Genomic DNA, 19,564 nt, shown 5'->3' on the forward strand with positions numbered 1-19,564 from the left:
CAATACGAAGAAAAGTTTTGTTGTATTTTGAAATGGTTGTAACTTGTAAACATTTTACCAAAGCTTGAAAAAGTTTTAGGGCTAAAGTTTGAAAAACATGGCGCAAAACGCTACACTAGAAATATTACCGTTTTTCCTGAGATTGTTGAAAGTAGAGACTAAAATATTTCGTTTCAGATAAAAGGAATTTTATTTTTATCTCATCTCAAAACGAACAATTAGAATCTCTGAACTCAGAACGGTCTACGCTTTATCTAAAGTGGGTGCAATTTTAGCTCACTCTAGCTGTAGTTTGCCATGGTGGCATTGAATTATTTTCTTAGAAACGTTTGCAATTCGCCATAGAGCGGGAGCCAGGTCGATTTATTTGACTGTCTGAGTCAGTAAGGTTTGACAAGTGTTTCTAGACTGAAATTTTGTGTAGATTTCAAAAATGAACCTCTTACTTGCACTAGCCTGACCGTTTTTGTTATATTAAGCATTTTCCGAGATGATACCTGTCAATGTCGCTATATCCGTTAGGCTACCGTTAGGGTGCACCATTTGCCCCCCGACCTTTAGCAAAAAGCCTGAACTTTTTTTTGCTTATGAGGTTATCTTAGAAAACAGCTTTTGCAAAGTTTCATTTTGATTAGACAAAGTTTAACCCCTCACCCGGCCATTTTCTAAGGGGACTAAGGGCATTTTCTTCACATTATCGCCACTAGATGGAGCTGCTTACCAGATGAAACTGCATATTTACTTTGGAAACATACCACTTTTCATTCTGCATAATTAAAAAAAAAATTATCTGAATTGGCCAATGGGAAGCAGAAATATGGGCAGTTTTGTACTCTCCCTAGCGCAATACTGCCTCTAGTGGCCAAAACATAACAACAATTATCTCCTTAAATGCTCATCCAATTGAAGCAAAACTGGTGTCGAACCCCCCATTTTCAATGGTAGTGAGTTCATTTTTGCTGCTAGTTTTAAAGATTCTAGCCACTAGGTGGCAGAAAACCTGCTTTTTATAAGTTTAAGCTAACGTAATCGCTTGAACTTGACTTCAAATATGCAAACTTTCAACAAATGCAACTCATTGAGATGTATATCATTGAAAACAAACAAAGAAAGAACAGTGCAACATCTATTGTAATTGTGATAGATATTGTACAGCAATAACCTTACACGAATTTCACATCATAAAGGTCACACAGGTAATGAAACAGAAAAGTTGCAATTAGATTGTCAGATACCATGGCGCTGAATCTATTTTCCTATTTCTTTTGTTTGGTAATTTTTTTCGGCAATTCTCTACTACTTATAAAATGTTTTGGTATCGTTCTTCCTTGAGAGCAGTCCCATGAAAATCCTGAACCAGTTTGACTCCTCGCTCTGCTGTGTCATTAACCACACTGATGTTATTCACAATTATTTTTGCAATTTTGTAAGTCTCATTGTCATCCCAGCTTTCGATAGGTTTACTTTAAAAATGCTGAGTCAATTTTCAAGATTTCAAAAAATGACCAAGAGTCTTCTCCAATATATTCCTGGAGATCCCTGGATATGTCTGCTGGGAGTTCAAGGAAACAAGGTTTTCCAAATCCAGAGCCAAACCTTTTTGTGCACACACCTTTCGGAGCAGTTAGCCACCACGGGATATAACAAAATACAACAAATTTCACAAAGCGGACGAAGTTTCAACAATTACCTTTTCCAAAGATTTTTCCTGAACAATAACATCATTTATTCATAAGAATATGCTTGCAGTAGGCTACCGTATCAAACGTTAGTCTAATGCACAGATAAATTTTCATAAACTGTGCTGATTTAATGTTGGTTTGGCGTTGTTTATCTAATTAAACAATTTCTTAATTAACCATGGACACTGGACAGTGCTGTTTCGACCTTTCGGGTCTCTTCAGCATGGTGAATATGACCTAGAAGCAAAAATGCACAATTTCTTAATGTTGAAGGTCACTTACCTTCATATCACATATTTTGGATCCCTATAAGTCCAGCTTTATAGCGTATAAGAGCTTAGACATCCACCGCGCTTTGTGCAGAGCACCAGATCCGTTGAATGATTTGAAAGTTTTTTTTGTGTTATCATCACCAAGGTAAAGAAGAGTTAATAGAACCAACTCCTTGTAGTCTCCTCTGCTAACTGGGTGTTCAAGAAGTCTATTACATATTTCAACAATTTCTTCTCTTTTTTCAGCTAACTCATGTGAAATATTTTTCAAAGTCAAAGTTTTTGTCTGCTACTGGAATTGCAGAGAAACATTTCTTAAACCTTTGGAAAATAGTAATTTCAGGACTCTTTGATGGTTAAATTTGTAAAGTGTCTCAAACATGGGTCAACACAATCTCACCAATATGGTGACGACATGCAAACCAAAGCAAAGGTTTTGAAATAACTTAATGCCACACATGCAGCTGTTTTAGCTCCAGTGTCAGAGCTAGTGGTGTCAAACACCATTCCAGACAAGCTGCTTTTACAGTCCCATACCTTTATGAGCTCATTGGATGCTTTTGCAATGAGCTCACCTACGGGGTCAAAAGATTTGTGTGGGATAGCTGGTACCCCTAGCAACTTCGTACCTCCAACCCCTGACAAAAGGATTGGCAGTCTTTCTACTTTCTCATTCCCTTCTAATGTATCCATAAGCTTACCATCCAAATGGATGTTGGCAACTGATGGAGATTTCCAATTTCCTGCAATCCTTTCAGAGATTGTTTGAACTGCTTCAACCCGATATCTCTCAGTAGTAGTGTAACTTAAGTTTACTTTTGTCATATCACCATCTGCTGTATCGATGACTGCATGCAACACAGAAGAAGCAGCAGAAGAAAATTGTTGAAACTTCGCCGCTTTGTGAAATTTGTTGTATTTTGTTATATCCCGTGGTGGTTAACTGCTCCTGAACCATCAACTGCTCCAAAAAATGACCAACTGTTCATTCACTCCTTCTTTTATTATCAAGCAATTGATGGTGCCATTGCGGGTGTAGCTCTGAAAAGTTTTGGAAAACATATGTGGTATTTGACAGAAGAGCTTGTACTGTTGGCTTTTTTGAGTCAGAGTGTGAAAACTTCAACCAAAGAACTGATGGCACAAAAATGATCTTAGTTAAAAATGACGTTGTGTGCACAAAAAGGGTTTGGCTTTGGATTTGGAAAACCTTGTTTCCTTGAACTCCCAGCAGACACATCCAGGGATCTCCAGGAATATATTGGAGAAGACTCTTGGTCATTTTTTGAAATCTTGAAAATTGACTCAGCATTTTTAAGTAAACCTATCGAAAGCTGGGATGACAATGAGACTTACAAAATTGCAAAAATAATTGTGAATAACATCAGTGTGGTTAATGACACTGCAGAGTGAGGAGTCAAACTGGTCCAGGATTTTCATGGGACTGCTCTCAAGAAAGAACGATACCAAAACATTTTACAAGTAGTAGAGAATTGCCGAAAAAAATTACCAAACAAAAGAAATAGGAAAATAGATTCAGCGTCATGGTATCTGACAATCTAATTGCAACTTTTCTGTTTCATTACCTGTGTGACCTTTATGATGTGAAATTCGTGTAAGGTTATTGCTGTACAATATCTATCACAATTACAATAGATGTTGCACTGTTCTTTCTTTGTTTGTTTTCAATGATATACATCTCAATGAGTTGCATTTGTTGAAAGTTTGCATATTTGAAGTCAAGTCCAAGCGATTACGTCAGCTTAAACTTATAAAAAGCAGGTTTTCTGCCACCTAGTGGCTAGAATCTTTAAAACTAGCAGCAAAAATGAACTCACCACCATTGAAAATGGGGGGTTAGACACCAGTTTTGCTTCAATTGGATGAACATTTAAAGAGATAATTGTTGTTATGTTTTGGCCACTAGAGGCAGTATTACGCTAGGGAGAGTACAAAACTGCCCATATTTCTGCTTCCCATTGGCCAATTCAGATAATTTTTTTTAAATTATGCAGAATGAAAAGTGGTATGTTTCCAAAGTAAATATGCAGTTGCATCTTGTAAGCAGCTCTATCTAGTGGCGATAATGTGAAGAAAATGCCCTTAGTCCCCTTAGAAAATGGCCGGGTAGGGGGATTAAACTTTGTCCAATCAAATTGAAACTTTTGCAAAAGCTGTTTTCTAAGATAACCTCATAAGCAAATAAAAGTTCAGGCCTTTTGCTAAAGGTCGGGGAGCGAATGGGGCACCCTAACTGTAACGGATATAGCGACATTGACAGGTATCAGCTCGGAAGATGCTTAATATAACAAAAACGGTCAGGCTAGTGCAAGTAAGAGGTTTATTTTTGAAATCTACACAAAATTTCAGTCTAGAAACACTTGTCAAACCTTACTGACCCTGACAGTCAAATAAATCGACCTTGCTCCTGGTCTCCCAGTCATTTAGAATTTTAAACAAATATAGGCCTATTTCGAGTTTTGGTTTTGACACAAAATTTCGTTGTCTTTATTTTGTTTTAAATTATTTTTCTTCGTAACAATTGAATTAAGTTTCTTTTATAGATTGGAAACTAGTTACACTTTATTAAAAAAAAAATGTTTTGAATGGATCCATTGTCTATTCTATAGCGTACCTACAGTGAAATTTTGTGTATGTATTATTATTGCTGGAGCACATAAAAAAAAACGAAATTGTTGGCATCTCGTAATGAATCCAAACAAATGTTTTTACTAATGTTGTTACACACGACAGCAAAGAATCGTTTTTTGTGTTTTCTAACAAGCTCATAGCTTGTTAGAAAACACAGGTTTCATTTTATAGTCATTCATTTCATTTTATTTGGTTTCATTTTATAGGGCTAGGTTTCATTTTATAGTCTTAGATTAGGCTAAATTTTCACGTAGGCTACTATTAATACCAGGCCATAAATCAAAAGCCTGTTAGAATTTTGTACCATAATGAAAAGGACTCGACATGACCTTCAATAAGCCAACGCTTATGAAGCAAATTTTTTCCATAGTATTTTCCATTGCCAGAAACAAAAAAGCCAACAAAGCAGTGTAAAAATGACATGTTATGTTACATTCATTGTCTAAAATGTAGGGGAAGGTAAGGCAAAACGAATATTTGTTTTGTTGGAAGAAAGTACACATAAAAATAACTCTTTGTTCAAATATTTCTTCTTTATCTTCTAAAACTGCTTGAATTAATATTCCACACAAGAAATTTGTTGTCACAGCTGTGACAACACGCCCCTTGGTATGAAATCCTCATTATTTCCTCTATGGTGACAACGTTTTTAAGTGGTATTGCTTGTACGAAAGACGGATGAAAACTATAGCCCAACTCCCCTGAAATGTCGTGAATATACACTTGAGTTATCACATGGAAATCGTGCTTTGACAACACGCCCTGTTTTACCCTACTGTGTTCATTTTGTCCCACAATCGGGGCAAAACGAGCACCTACAATAAAAATAATTGTTTTCTAAACCAAAAAAAGAAAAACACATTAAGTTTCATACTCTGGGCAATTGTTGTTAAGTGAGGCCTATGATTATGAGGCCTATAAGTTGTTAAGTTTAAAAGATGCAGTAGGCCTATGATACCTAATTTGTTTGCTCAAACAGAGCACTTTGAAGTTAGCATGTTCATTTTGCCTCGTCTTTCCCTATGGATTTATTAGGCTAGTTCGTTTTTTTATGATTCGTTTATCTTCTAATGGAATATTTTGTTTGTATTTAGTTTTTTGTGTTGGTTTTGTACAGTTGATACATTTCATTATGAAATTTTGATTGTAATCCACATTTTTCATTGAAATATTGGTTGTCCTAATTTGAAAAATTTTCCCCAAAACAAGTTTAAACTCACAACAGTTTTAGCATTATGTCAACTCTAACAAATTGCTGTGCAAGGCTCCCAAGAGACGAACAAGCTATCGCAAAATAAGTTTTGGAAAAACGTAACAATGTGAGGCAAAGAAGAACAATTAAGATTTCCCAATTTTTGTAGTCTTTGGCTCACCATGGCTACCTAAAGATCTGGTCTGATTTGTTACATTATGTAGATTTTTTTAACTGTCTGAATAAAAATTTCTAGAAATTATATTTTAACGTCTTTTTTACTGTCTTTCCCAGAGGATACAATATTTTTAAGAATCTTGCTGAATTAGGGGATGTTCATAAAAGACGTCCGCAGTCAAAGGGGGGTTTTATAAATTACACACAATGGAGGGATCTGTTCCTGGGATGCGGACATCCTTGTAATAGCAACCTACAAATTGCCGCTGCTGCGCCACGTTCTAGCTTTGATCACACAACGTTTTTGTGCAAAAATTCGATGCGTGCGTATCTTAATCTATGCTAAACCTCGCAGTGCGAAGGTCGTATGAGAAAAACTTTTTTTGTCAGTTCACGATTTCAATCTCACGACGAAAATGTTTCTTACACCCACAGCTGCCATTGCAGATAAAGCCACAAAAGATAATGCACAAATAATGCGAGTTTGGAACAGGAACGATTGTGCATGCTGTTCGGTCAAGTTGAGGCATCCTCCATAACACTAGGCTACATGTTGACTGAATTGGTATAAAGCCTTTTAAGCTTTTATAGGGGAAGGGAAGGTAATTTGATGCACCCCCCTATACAGAAATGTACAAAAAATATTAGTCAAAAATATTGTCATTAGGTGAAAGATTTGTAAAAATAATGCCTATAAAAATTGCACCATGCAGCTAACTTGTGCTTTTATGGCATAAAATTGTAAATGTGTGTTTTTTGAGTATTTTCGTAAAATTTTTATAAGTTAAAAAAATTTTTTTTAAATATTTTTTTTTGCAATTTTTTATAGGCATGATTATTTCTCATAGATTAAAACTCATGATTATTTTCGTCTGGAAAATTAAAGAAAAGTTCCTGAAAGATAAAACTAAACTCATTTGACAGTTCATTCATAAGGCTTCAAGGGCATGTCACGTTTTTTCTGCAATGTGCATCCAAGCATACAAAAGCAGAATTTTATAACTTTTCTTGAAAAAGGTAAATTGATACATGTAGAGAAGGTAAATTGATACAGTATATTAAATTCTTTTTGTGAGTGTAATAAATGTTGTCATTGATCTAGTTGATTTAATTAAGATTATTCTTTATTAACAAGACCTGCTAGTTTGGGAAACAACTATTATATAGGCTTTTGTAGGCCTACACTCTATCTGCTGTCAAAAAATGAGAAAAGCGCAAAGCACCCCCTTTGAATAAGAACTCCAGCCAATCATCCTTCCCATGTCTATCCTGCAGCAGAAGCTTTGCCGCATACATAGGCCTCAACAGTCATCCTTGCACCCAAGCACGTCAACCACATATTAAATTTTCATTTATTGCTTTGCTGTCAAAGGGGATTTCTGTATTAGTTTTACTGTATCAAATTACCTTCCGAATGTGTCAATTTACCTTCCGTGGAAGGTAAATTGATACATTTGAGTGACGTTTTTAAAATTTCAATTAAAAAAAGTAAAAAAAATAGAAAAGTGAAAATGTTTTTAAAAAGTGTGTAAGGGATCAGACTTTCATTTCAGCTTAAAATCAATAGTTTGTGTCACGTAATTTTCAGACAGGCAAAAATGTTAAAAGTGTATCAAATTACCTTTTTCTTCCCCTACACTTCATAGGGGTCTGATTTAGATAACGACAAAGGGTTTCTAACCGCCACTCCAGCAGAAGTAGTAGACAATATTTGTGGTCTCACGCAAGCAACACAACAACCATGGCCACTACAGACATATTGGTAATGTTGTCCGCACAGACTAAGGGGGATTAATTTTTTGCAATTTTATGAGGACGTCATTTATGAACAGCCCCCCCCCCCCTAGGCTACAGCTGAGAAGTTATACTGAAAAAGCAATAGGCTGCTTCGCTGCAAAGTGTGTCAGGAATAGTAGTTAAACTGTAGCGTAATTCAAACAAATTTATTTTCACACGAGTCAGTTCAATCATAAACAGCTAAAATCGATTTCAATCAGCTAGTAGCTAAATGATCTTCGGTTAAGCTTATTCAAATAGAATCATTCTATTTGAATAAGCTTAACTGAAGATGATCTAGCTGATCAAAATCGATTTTTAGCTGTTTATGATTGAACTGACTGGTGTGAAAATGAGCCTATAACGACACAAGTATGCGAAACTACCATGGAATAACCCATCAAGGCTTAGTCAGTCCGAGGATAAAGATTCAAAAACCAACCAACCATGGCGCTAAATCTAAGTTGTTGCAAATGGAATCAGTTTTTGAATCACTAATTTTGAAACTGTGGGATGCACTTTGTAGGCCACATGGAAGCCCAAAAGTGGACGCTTGCAAAATATTCGGGGTATTTGTTTTTGAAGGACGCAAATGAAATACGATTTGCTGCTTCTCGCGTTATGTCCATTAACTGTTCTGCAACTTGGCTGGGAAGTTAAGGCAGATCTTTCGCAGCAAATGGATCAATTATTATCCAATCATTTTGGCTATTAGGTGTCAGAGATTCTCCTAAGTAGCCTAGTGCACAAACTTTTTGGCAAGTTGTTATATGTTTAGCTCAAATTTACCGTAGGCTATAGTTCATTGGCTTAGTTGCGACATACATTACACAACACAGAAATAACAAAATTTGCAGACGGAAAAAATTATTTTGAGATGGAATAGAAGAAAATCTCAGGATGGTAGATGGAAAAAACGTCTTTTATTCCATGATCCCACACCCTGGATATAGGATGCATCACATATGAACAAAGCCTCGTTAGTTCAGTGGTTACGCGCCGGTTCGACTCTCGGGGTGTGCGCTTGAGCACCGCATTTCAGGACTGCTCTCCATTCAGCGGCTCCTAGTGAATGGAATAGTTCCCCGGCAACAACACTCAGAAAACTTCACTCTACCAATCTCGGTAACAGGCCCTGCGTCAAGAGTCTCTACAAGTATGCGAAACTACCAGGAACAACCTATCAAAGCTTTGTCCGAGGATAAACATTCAAAACCAACCAAGCCTATTGTCTGCAACTCATTTTCGACCAAGGCTAAACTGTGAAGCCTGTGCAACGCATGTTTTCCTGAAGGCGTTGGCTTTCCAATTATGCAAACCTGGTTCGACTCCTGGCTTCAGTTGGTTGTTGAAAAACACCGCTCACCTCTGCCGGGGGTGTAATAAATTGGGTGGGCATAATTGCTGCAGGAAAGGGGCCGATAGAAAGGAACTGGCCACCCTACTCTCCTTAGTGCCGAAGGCTTAGTACAATGAGAACCTTATGTTCTCGTTCCAACACTTGAATCATTTGGGACCACCTTTACGTTTTACAGTAGGCATGCTAATTGTTGACTTGCTAACTTTGTTCCTCTTAACTGCTTCAATTCCACTTCAAACAAACCAGTGGGTTACTTTAATATTCTTTACGTACAGGTAACACAAAAGTCACGAATTAAAGTTGTACGCAACACAACCACATCGCAAATACAGTTCGTAAACGAATACATACGATTTCGAGTAATGGGTAGTACCAAATATAAGTCATAAGTAGAATAGACAACCGGAAAGAGACATTGCCGTCGGCTGCAGCGTGGGTCAGGTGTACGTAGGAAGGCGTACACCGATGCATAGCGCTCAAGTCCGCTTTCCCGCAATGCAGGAAAAAGATAATAAAAAAACAAAACAAACAATATGCTATCTGTAGTGCTAATAATGCTATCTGTAGTGTTGTGCGAACAAAACGCAGCGGTAGTGACGCTTACAAAACAGCGAGCCTAATTCTTGCCGTTAATGGCAATGAATTTGATATCAAGTAATTTTATCAATTTTCAAAGGTAACGATTGATATTTTTTCAGGTGCATGGATTTGTTTACCTTTTGAAGTGGGCATAAGGTTTTCGAATTAACAACCTTGTTGCTGACAACGAGATGATTGTGTGGAATGCCATTTTTAGCGAGAAGCAATGTTTCAAAGTGATGCAGCCAGGGCCACGGAGAAGGTAATGTAGGCCCGGTACTAATAAGATTTTCGGACCCCAAATCAAGACATTTCTAAGAAAAAGACATTACATCCAAAGAATACGTAGCCTTTTTTTCAAGTTTCCAGGCTCTTTGTGATTTGGGTCCCCAAATTCATCCCAGCCCGGGTCTAAAAGCACCCCGTCAACGCAACTGGATACAGCTGCACAGAATAGATAAGACGCCAAAATTACATATCAGCAGGAATACACGCAAAATTCACTACATGGTTGTTCTTGTGGTTCACGAACGGTGTAATACGAAAACTTTTAACACAGAATAATGACCAGTTCAAACGGCTATTTCTCTGTAGGCATCTGCAGTAGGCTACATGTCCCACAAAAACGTTCAAGCAATTGATATGAGGAAATATTTCTCTCAGCACCGAGAAACCTCTTGCAGACATCAATCCTAACGGTTTTGCATATTTTGGAAGACATTAAACAATGAGAAAAACATGGTTGAATGAACTGGCAGTGTGATGCTTCATTTCTGATAATAATCTAAAAATACGTAAATCCACTTATTGTCGCTGTATGGAGAGAGATGCCCTTGAAGTTTTTGCTCAACTGCACAAGTCGAGAGCTTACATATAAAATCGTAGTTTGATGTGAGGTGGTTTGTCTTGAATGGAAGAGTGCTATAGTTTGATCGACAGTCGACACATACATTTACCTAAATTGTACATACGTTCTAGGTTTATAGAAATAATGATACAATAAGAGAACATGCACCAGAGTACTCTACACATTAGGTGTTGCAATATGGTGGGCTATTGCGTTTAAAACAATTCGAATTGGATCAAATACACCGAAAATAGTCTTAGAGATAGCGGAGGTACTTGCAGCGCCGCTTGAATTAGATTTACAAAACGTGCTTTCAACTGATCAACTATCGATAGCCTACTCGTCAGCAAAATCATTATCAACTATCTCCTGAACAAAGAACATCATTCTTATATTTGCACGTTTTGGTTACTCACATGAGATCAAAATGTTCATAGCAGATACCATACAAAACATCTTTTCCAGTTAGGCTGCTACATCTATAGAGTTTTCGAATTGAACTCGAAGCAACGATTGCGAGCTAAGCTAGAGGACGGCAATGTTGTTACAGACACAATAGTTAACTAAATACACTAAAAACGCTGTAGCTACAAGTAAATATGATACATAGACGGATATTGATTACTTCATGACACTTCGCCAAGTGACTTTACTTGTCAGAATTTTTTGTGTTGAAATCCAAATGTTTTACAACCGCATTATCAATAGATGACCATTCGCAATTTCGTACATTGAAGGTTGGATGCACCGACGGTGGGTCATTCATGGATGAAGCAAATCGACAGATTAAGAAGTTTAGTTTGTGGACTATTTCTTCCCATTATGCATCAATCTCAATTCGCTAAATAGCTACAATCGCCGATTACCGATATATGGATAAACTTCGCACAAACTGATTTTCGATCCACTAATCTGACAGATAAGTTAACCAGCTGCTATAAAGATCCGCTGTTAGTGCGTGCAACCTTTAATGTACCGTACAGTAGAAAGTGCACTGCCAATTTCTTATAGCTGTAATTACAAATTAAATACCTTTTTGTACATAATGCGGTAATTCAAAAGGTTTTTGAATATAGGCTAACAATATATATTATTTAACTAAGACAAAGCATTTCGCCTACAGGTTTTTGTTAGCATTTTATAAATAAGTTACAGCTTCGGTATAGAGTTTGTCTTGTTGAACCATAGGCATACGAAGCCGAGCATCTTGAAGAGGACATCTTGTGATGTCGAAAACGTTCGATATTTAATTGTTGCGTAGTTTTGTGTTTTTTTGTAAATGTAATAATCTTTAAATATGTTAAACTTGATAACGTTGCTCGGCTTCGTATGCCTATAAATAAGTTGTTAAGCTAAAAGTAATATAATATAGGTGATATTAAGTGCTTGTAAGAATGGTATATAGTAGTTTATTGTGGTATGTGGTATTTATGGTAACTTTTGCTTTTAACAAAACACGCCGAGTGGTATTATCAAGTGTAATCGGACCACTCGGTTTGCGATAACTCAGCAAGTACGTACTTTAGCTACTTTCCAAGTTAGCAAATGAGGTTTTCACCTCGCATCGGACCTGTTGAGTCATCGCTTGCTAAACTGCACTCGTTGACTTGTGACATGCCAAGTTTCGGCTCGACCAGTTCTTACTTGCAGTTGGAGTTGTCACTTGTTCAACTACCATATGTGGTCAGTTAACAACTGCTAACTTGTAAGATACTCTTATCAAGTAGGGTCACAGCGTTTTCAGATATTGCTAAAGGTATTGAAAACGACCCTAAATGGTATTCATGAAACTTCGCAAAGATATTGCTTTTTAAGACAGTAATTAAAACGCTATTATAAAATAAATCAAACAACAGGTTTTGGAGAGATTGACGTATTGCTTTTGATTTGCTGTGTTTGATCTGGATGGCAGTTTTTTTAAATTTTCGTATCTGCAACTGCTCCGATTTTGAAAGCGAGCGATCGTTTCAAGAATTCAATTGTGACATAACATAAAGCCAATCTTCAAAACAATTAAACATTTCAGCTCAGATTTCCAACCACGTAAGTGTTAGAAACGACGAACAAAAATTGAATACGTAAAATCAAGATGAGCCAAATTTCCATAAAGATATTTTTAAGACATTTGCGTTTTAATTATTTTTGTCATTTACTTTTGTGGTGGAACTTCGATAATGACTATAATAAATTTTACTCGGTGAAGATTTTGTGGAGAAACTATGGAAGTTGAAGCTCTTCTTAATATCACTAAAAATATTGATGGTTTTTTTCATGTGGAGGCTTACAAAATTTGGCCGTTATTTTAGATATCATTTGAAAGGCACTTGAAGGAATCGGAAAGCACAAAAGTGAAATTTGGAAAAACCTGAAGTTGGGCTCTTTTTGGAATTCACACGTATTCAATTGCATATAAGGGTGTTACCTTTTGTTTACGAAGTTGTCCTGTAACTGCAGTTTCAAAATTGACTTAAGCTTGAAACCCTTACGCTTTTTTAGTCCACCCGTGGGACAACAAAATATGTTCATCTCTCTGTGACATAATAAGCAACACAACAGGTGGCTCCAGGTATTAACTTTTGTAATTTGTCAAGCTTTTTGTTCTTCTTCTTCTCTCGTATTGTCGCTATATGTCAGGGCATCCGTTGGTTAGCCACTGCCTGGTGTCGTCATCGATGGAAATTAGGCCTTCCATACCATGGGGTGGTCTATATAGCCGGCAATCCTTGATAATATGGGCTGCCGTCTGCATTTCGCCACACTCACAAGCAGCACTCTCTGCCAAGCCCCAGCGCAACATGTCTGCACCATAGCGTCCAACACCAGTGAGCAAACGGTTACGCCTTGATGAGGCAAGTCTAAAGAGGCCATGTCCCAGCTGGTTTTCGGACGGGGATCTGAATACTTGGCGAAGTATACTTGGCAAAAAGAATAATTTTTGTTCTAATATAAGTTTTTATCTAGAGCTGCAGAAAAAAAGCTTAAAAAACGCGTAAAAAGTTTGATATGTTACATTGTCACAATATTAGACAATTCACTGCACAACAAACACCGTACCTTGCGGGTCTGCTACTATTCGGCGAGTCCGATTCGGCGAGTCCGATTCGACTAGTCCGATTCGGCGAGTTCCCTATTCGGCGAGAGCCTTTTTCGGCGAGTGCCCTATTCGGCGAGTTTTTGAAATTTTTGAAAGGAAATTATCGGGTACCGTAGCCTAATTATAATTGCCGTTTTTACATAGTTTTAACGTCGCTAAACGTTGAAATTGTGCAGAAAGGAATAAAAATAAAATGTTTGAACTATTAAATTAAAATTCGTCATGTCAGTTCAGTTGTTTTTATTTCTGACCATCATATGAAAAACAATACACGTCAACATAGCAAAGGTGTAAAAAAGATAGAAGCGACAAAACGCGAACGTTAAAACGTGCTTGTGACCGAAGTAAGTTATTGAGTTGAAAGAAACATACGCGCCGACTTCAGGGGGGGGCGGCGCCCCCCGTAAATTTATGGTTGAGGGGCAACAAAAATGGTGATGACAAGTGGTGTTTCAAATATAAAACACTTCGCGAAGGAGATTTAGATAATTTAAACGGACTTAAATGCCGAAAGCAAGAAAAGCCTACGTTGCTCTTGCCCGCAAAACAGCAGCTGATCGCATGGCTATCTCATACGGTATGGAAATTTCAAAGTAGATGGTAGAGTACTGCTGGAATAGTCACGTAACTATTCACTGCAATATTAAGTAAACCAGCTAAATTAGACGCGCTATTTTCAACGAGGTCTTCCCGCTGTGAGATCAATTGTGATTCAACAGAACGCATTGTTTTTGCAATGTATGAGAATTAAATTGAAAACCGAAAAAAGAAAAGGTGTTTAATGGTCTTGGTCGCAGATATTGCCTGCATTAACGACGTCTCTCACCGCTATTATCACCTAGCTAACCTGACATCATTGTTTTATGCGACCGCTAAGGTTTGACATCGACTTTAACGATCATGGAATGTTACGTAATAATAAGAACGATTATATCCTACACACAAAAATAAAAAAATGATCTCCTCTTTCTGTTTTGTCTCGTGAGCTTTGCATATTGCTCAACAAGTGCATAAAGTTTAGAATTGACAAGAAATCATTGAATTTGAAAATTAAGTTTGAATCACTGCAAATAAACGTATTCAAAACTTTCACTTAAGCCGACGCGATTTCACAATCCGTAATCTACGTCGACAATGATTTTTAGTGCGTTCATTTTGAAAATTGCTGAGCTGGAGACAACAGCTTGTCCCGTGTTAGTTGAACTTGTCTTTTTGAGGTGAAAATCACTTGCGAACATCTCGACCTTTACTCGAGTATAGCCTACTGTATTCAATAAAAGACTATAAAGACTTTCGATAAAAAACAGAAGAGAAAACACTTCGCCGTTGTCAACGCTTTGAAAGTAAGTAATTAGCGAAACGAGGTTAATAAAACTGATACCGGGTTTTCACTCTGCTTGAGATCATGATTTTTTGCGTTTTATTTCGATAACTTCACTGTCTTGATCGTTGTTGTTCACTCGCACGAAAAGGAAATGAATCGGCTTGTTTTCCAACAGTTCCAATTATGAGCTAACAATATCAAAATTTTTACGACTAGGCGTACTGCGTGCGTAAAACTAATCCTTTCAAGCAGCGCTTCTAATAAATTCGGTTTGCGACCTATTTGTTAATATAAACACGACACTAAGCTTAATCAAAGACTATTTTAATTGAGTAAATAGCGCTATGGTTATGACGTTATCACCTTTCTCGCCCCCCAAGGTTTTTTGAAAAGTCGGCGCCTATGGAAAGAAATTTGGCACGGTCGCAACACCTTCAGAAAAATTTAAGATATGAAGGGAAAATAAAACAAAGAAAATGTTACAAAAAAAAAATAAAATAAATCATCAAATAAGCATGATTTTTTTTGTAACATTTTCTTTGTTTTATTTTCCCTTCATATCTTAAATTTTTCTGAAGGTGTTGCGACCGTGCCAAATTTCTTTCAACTCAATAACTTACTTCGGTCACAAGCACGTTTTAACGTTCGCGTTTTGTCGCTTCTACCTTTTTCTACACCTTTGCTATGTCGACGTGCATTGTTTTTGATATGATGGTCAAAAATAAAAACAACTGAACTGACATGACGAATTTTAATTTAATAGTTCAAACATTTTATTTTTATTCCTTTCTGCACGATTTCAACGTTTAGCGATGTTAAAACTATGTAAAAACGGCAATTGTAATTAGGCTACGGTACCCGATAATTTCCTTTTAAAAATTTCAAAAACTCGCCGAATAGGGCACTCGCCGAAAAAGGCTTTCGCCGAATAGGGAACTCGCCGAATCGGACTAGTCGAATCGGACTCGTCGAATCGGACTCGCCGAAACGGGCCATTCCGGTACCTTGCATACAATACTACAAGCAATTCGACCAAATAAAAGCAAAGTACAATGAATGCAACCGACATTCACTGTAAATAGAACTACAACACCTATTGAGTAACTTAAAATGTGAAGGCTTACTGAATTCGCAAAAATAAAACAACACACATGTCACGTCCATTGAGTCTGAATGCTTTATCTGTAAATCAACTCCACTAACTTCATGTCGCATACTTTCTCAAAGGTAAAAAGAAAACTCTTTTCAAAATGGGCAATGTTAATGTTCATTAGAAATATATATAGCGACATCATTCAGACAGATGATGTCTTAGTAGGCTTTTTTGCAAACAGTGGGGATGATGTTTTCACAGCTAATCTTTGACCGCTTTTGAATGGCGGAGTGTCCGATTTTCTGTGTTGCAAATTCCATAGCTGCTTAGATATTGCTGATAGCTTGGGTGATTTAACAGATGCTGTTTGTTGCGTGCTTCGTGTGATGCGTTCAGGCAGACTAGTTTGACTCACAAACTTAGCATCAGGTTTTCTTGCTTTTCCATTCAAAGAAACAGTATCAGCTTCGGAAAACACCTTTTCTCCCTTGGGGTTTTCTTTCAGCAAAAGATCTGCTTCATCTCCAGGCTGTTGAAAACGTCGATAAGACTCTTCTACTTTGGTTTTGTTTAACTGAAGAGACTTTTTTCGAAACATGCCACTCAAGGTGCGATGCCTTTTTCTACCTTTATTTTGGTATTTCAGAACTTCTTCATGCTTTGAAAAGTTTTTGATAATTTTTTTCTTTTTTGATGAATTTGGCAAGTTGTTAACCTGGTCGTACAAATCATTGATAGCAACTTTAGTTTCCGTTTGTGTTTTTTCACTGGATCGATTCCTTTCACTTGCAGTACGCTTTACCGCACTTGATGGAGCAACTAGTAAAGTTGAACTAACTTGTGGGGACATGCAGTCTTTTTCTGAAACAAAAAAGTACATTTGAGCAGCATCTCTAATGTAAGAAGGGGCATGAAACAATTTCTGAGAATGTCGTATCATAAAAGCAACATGGTCATTCAATCCGTTTATGCTATCATGAATGTCAGAGGCCTTTGCAGTGCGTGGCCATATCAGATGGGGAGTAAACATGGCAGAAAGATTGGCAGCATTCATTTTGTTATCTTTTTGATGCTTTGCAGTTTGATAAAGCAAATCAAGCACTCCTCGTAGAACTTTACGATTGGCAGTGGGGAGCAGCAAAAGCAAGAGCTGAAGGGCTTCAATACGTTTTCCTTTATCTGGAACCAGTTCTTTGCTTTGGGGCTCCAATCTTTTCATATTCGATATTTGTATATGAGCATCAAAATGCCTTGAAGGCATTAATAATGGTTCGGAAAGTTGCCCTAAAATGGTTTTCAAAACACAAGCAGCATCATGTGCCTGAAATTGACTTTTTTCAAAATTGATGCACACTCCAGTACCAAGAGCAGTCAAAAGTTGGCTTTGTCTGACTGCATTTCCCGGTTTTCTGAACAGGCCTTCTTTTGTCAGATGATTTGCTAAAAAATCAGTAAGCTGCTCAATTTGTGATAAACTTTCTTCCAATAAAACATGCCCCGCTGACTTAGAATCTTTTTTCTTCAGTGGATTCCATGACTTTTTTGAACTAAGATTAAGTTTATTTGAGGACTCTTTCAATACAGAGGGACATTGGCCACGCAATACTTCAAGCTGTGTGCCTGGCAAATCTAAAAGACGAGTAACATGACTAAGCACAAGTTCAAAAAACTCTTCGCTCTTTTCATACTTCAGCTTGATCACGTTGTGGTCAGGATCATTAAACAGAGGCTTTGCTGGAGATGTCTTGCTTAAACTAGACATGTCAATTATTTAAAAACTGATTTAGTTTAGTACAGCCATGCTAAAACTTTACAACAACCTTGAATAACAGATGAAAAGATATTTATTTATTTGGATTTTGTTTCAGACACAAGTAGAATTGGTCCATAGGATACAAACACACAAAGAAAACGAAATACAACACCACACAGAGAGCGAGTAGCAGCTATCGGTACTACCGTATTTTACGGACCATAAGGCGCACCGGACTATAAGGCGCACTGTCAATAAATTGCTTTGATTAGTTTTTTGTTCATACATAAGGCGCACCGGACCATATATAATAGTATATCGGTACTGGTTTTGAGTGTAGGTAATAAAGCACTACCGCACTTGATCCATACATAAGGCGCATCGGACTATAAGGCGCACGATCAATTTATGAAGAAAAAAAGAATTTACAGTGCGCCTTATGGTCCGTAAAATACGGTACACAAATATTAACCACAAGTTTCAGGCTGGAGAGCACGATCACGATGCTGGAAGAAAGCAGATTGATAATAACACTCGGAATTCATCAAATGCTGAATCCACGTATTCGATGTGTTAAAGCAGCAATCAGTAAATTGATACATACTTTTGCGGAAGAGAGCATGAAACGTCATAATCTTGTTAGTTACCATCACAGAGCTTATACTTATACGTCTCAGAAGATGAAATATAATTCTTCTGTTATTATATGCTGCACGTAGACGATTGATACTGTACGATAAGAAAAATATTTACACCACAGCTGAGAACCATACATTGGCATACAGTAGGATCGAAATAATGTGTTTTTGACAGTGGTAGAACACCTGGAGAATCTTGCTCTCAGCATATTGCCAGAGCAGTAAAGTGACCGGAGCTGTCTTTTCATGTCTTCATCATCAGACAGCATGTTGTTAATCACAATGCCCAAGTACTTTACTGTCGTTTCAAAACAAATACATTCATCACCCAGATTTTCGCAAGCAAACAAACTGAAATAATAGAGAGAAAAGATAGAACAAAGGCTAAGTCGCAGATCGCAATTTTCGTTTTTCCGCAGTTTCCGCAAACATTTTAAAATTTCCGGTAATAATCCAAAAAATTTGCCAAAGTTGCTGATCGCAGTTTCCGCAAACATTTTAAAAGAGTTAGAGTTGAGATCGGAGTTTCCGCAAACATTTTAAAATTTCCAGTAATGATCCTGAGAGGTTTTGTTTGTTTGCGGAAACTGCAATCAGCGACTTCGGCTTTGTGCTATTTTTTCTCACGATCTTTTCAGAGGGAAAATTTTGAAATGTTTGCGGAAACTGCAATCAGCGACTTTTTTAATTTTTTTCTCGATCTTTTCAGGGTACGAACTAGGTTGCATCTCTCCAGACTAAGGATATAATACAGAGCAATTACCGTAGCGTTTATCAGGAGAGTTGTGTTTATCAGGAGCAATTAGCTGTGTTTATCAAGTTTCAAGTGTAATTTCATACCAAAAATGAGTTTATGACAGTTTTATTATGGTAAAGTCGATACTATTAATGTGCACATAACAATGCAGAAGTACTGAAAATTGAATGAGGCTGTTCACCAGGCATGCCATTTCATATTATTTAATGCAGAAGCACAATGAGAGTGACACATAAACAGTATAAACACATTTTTTGCAAGGAAGAGCTATCTATTATAAACAACAGCATTGCAAATACAGGCACTTCTTATATAAAATCAGCTATAACTTCAGTAGCTCACCGGCTAGGTACGGTACCATAGGTACT

At 37.2% G+C, this 19,564-nt stretch overlaps 1 protein-coding gene across 1 annotated transcript; it reads right to left on the bottom strand.

Annotated features, from left to right (window-relative positions):
- Positions 1-16,250: 16,250 nt before the first annotated feature.
- On the bottom strand, positions 16,251-17,810 carry LOC145773823 (rho GTPase-activating protein 19-like). The gene has a single exon (XM_082584951.1). It carries the CDS (start codon positions 17,808-17,810, stop codon positions 16,251-16,253), a length of 1,560 nt encoding a protein of 519 aa, XP_082441077.1.
- Positions 17,811-19,564: the final 1,754 nt, after the last annotated feature.

The sequence above is a fragment of the Aplidium turbinatum genome, chromosome 7 (assembly GCF_918807975.1).
Source record: "Aplidium turbinatum chromosome 7, kaAplTurb1.1, whole genome shotgun sequence".
NCBI classification, from domain to species: Eukaryota; Metazoa; Chordata; class Ascidiacea; order Aplousobranchia; family Polyclinidae; genus Aplidium; species Aplidium turbinatum.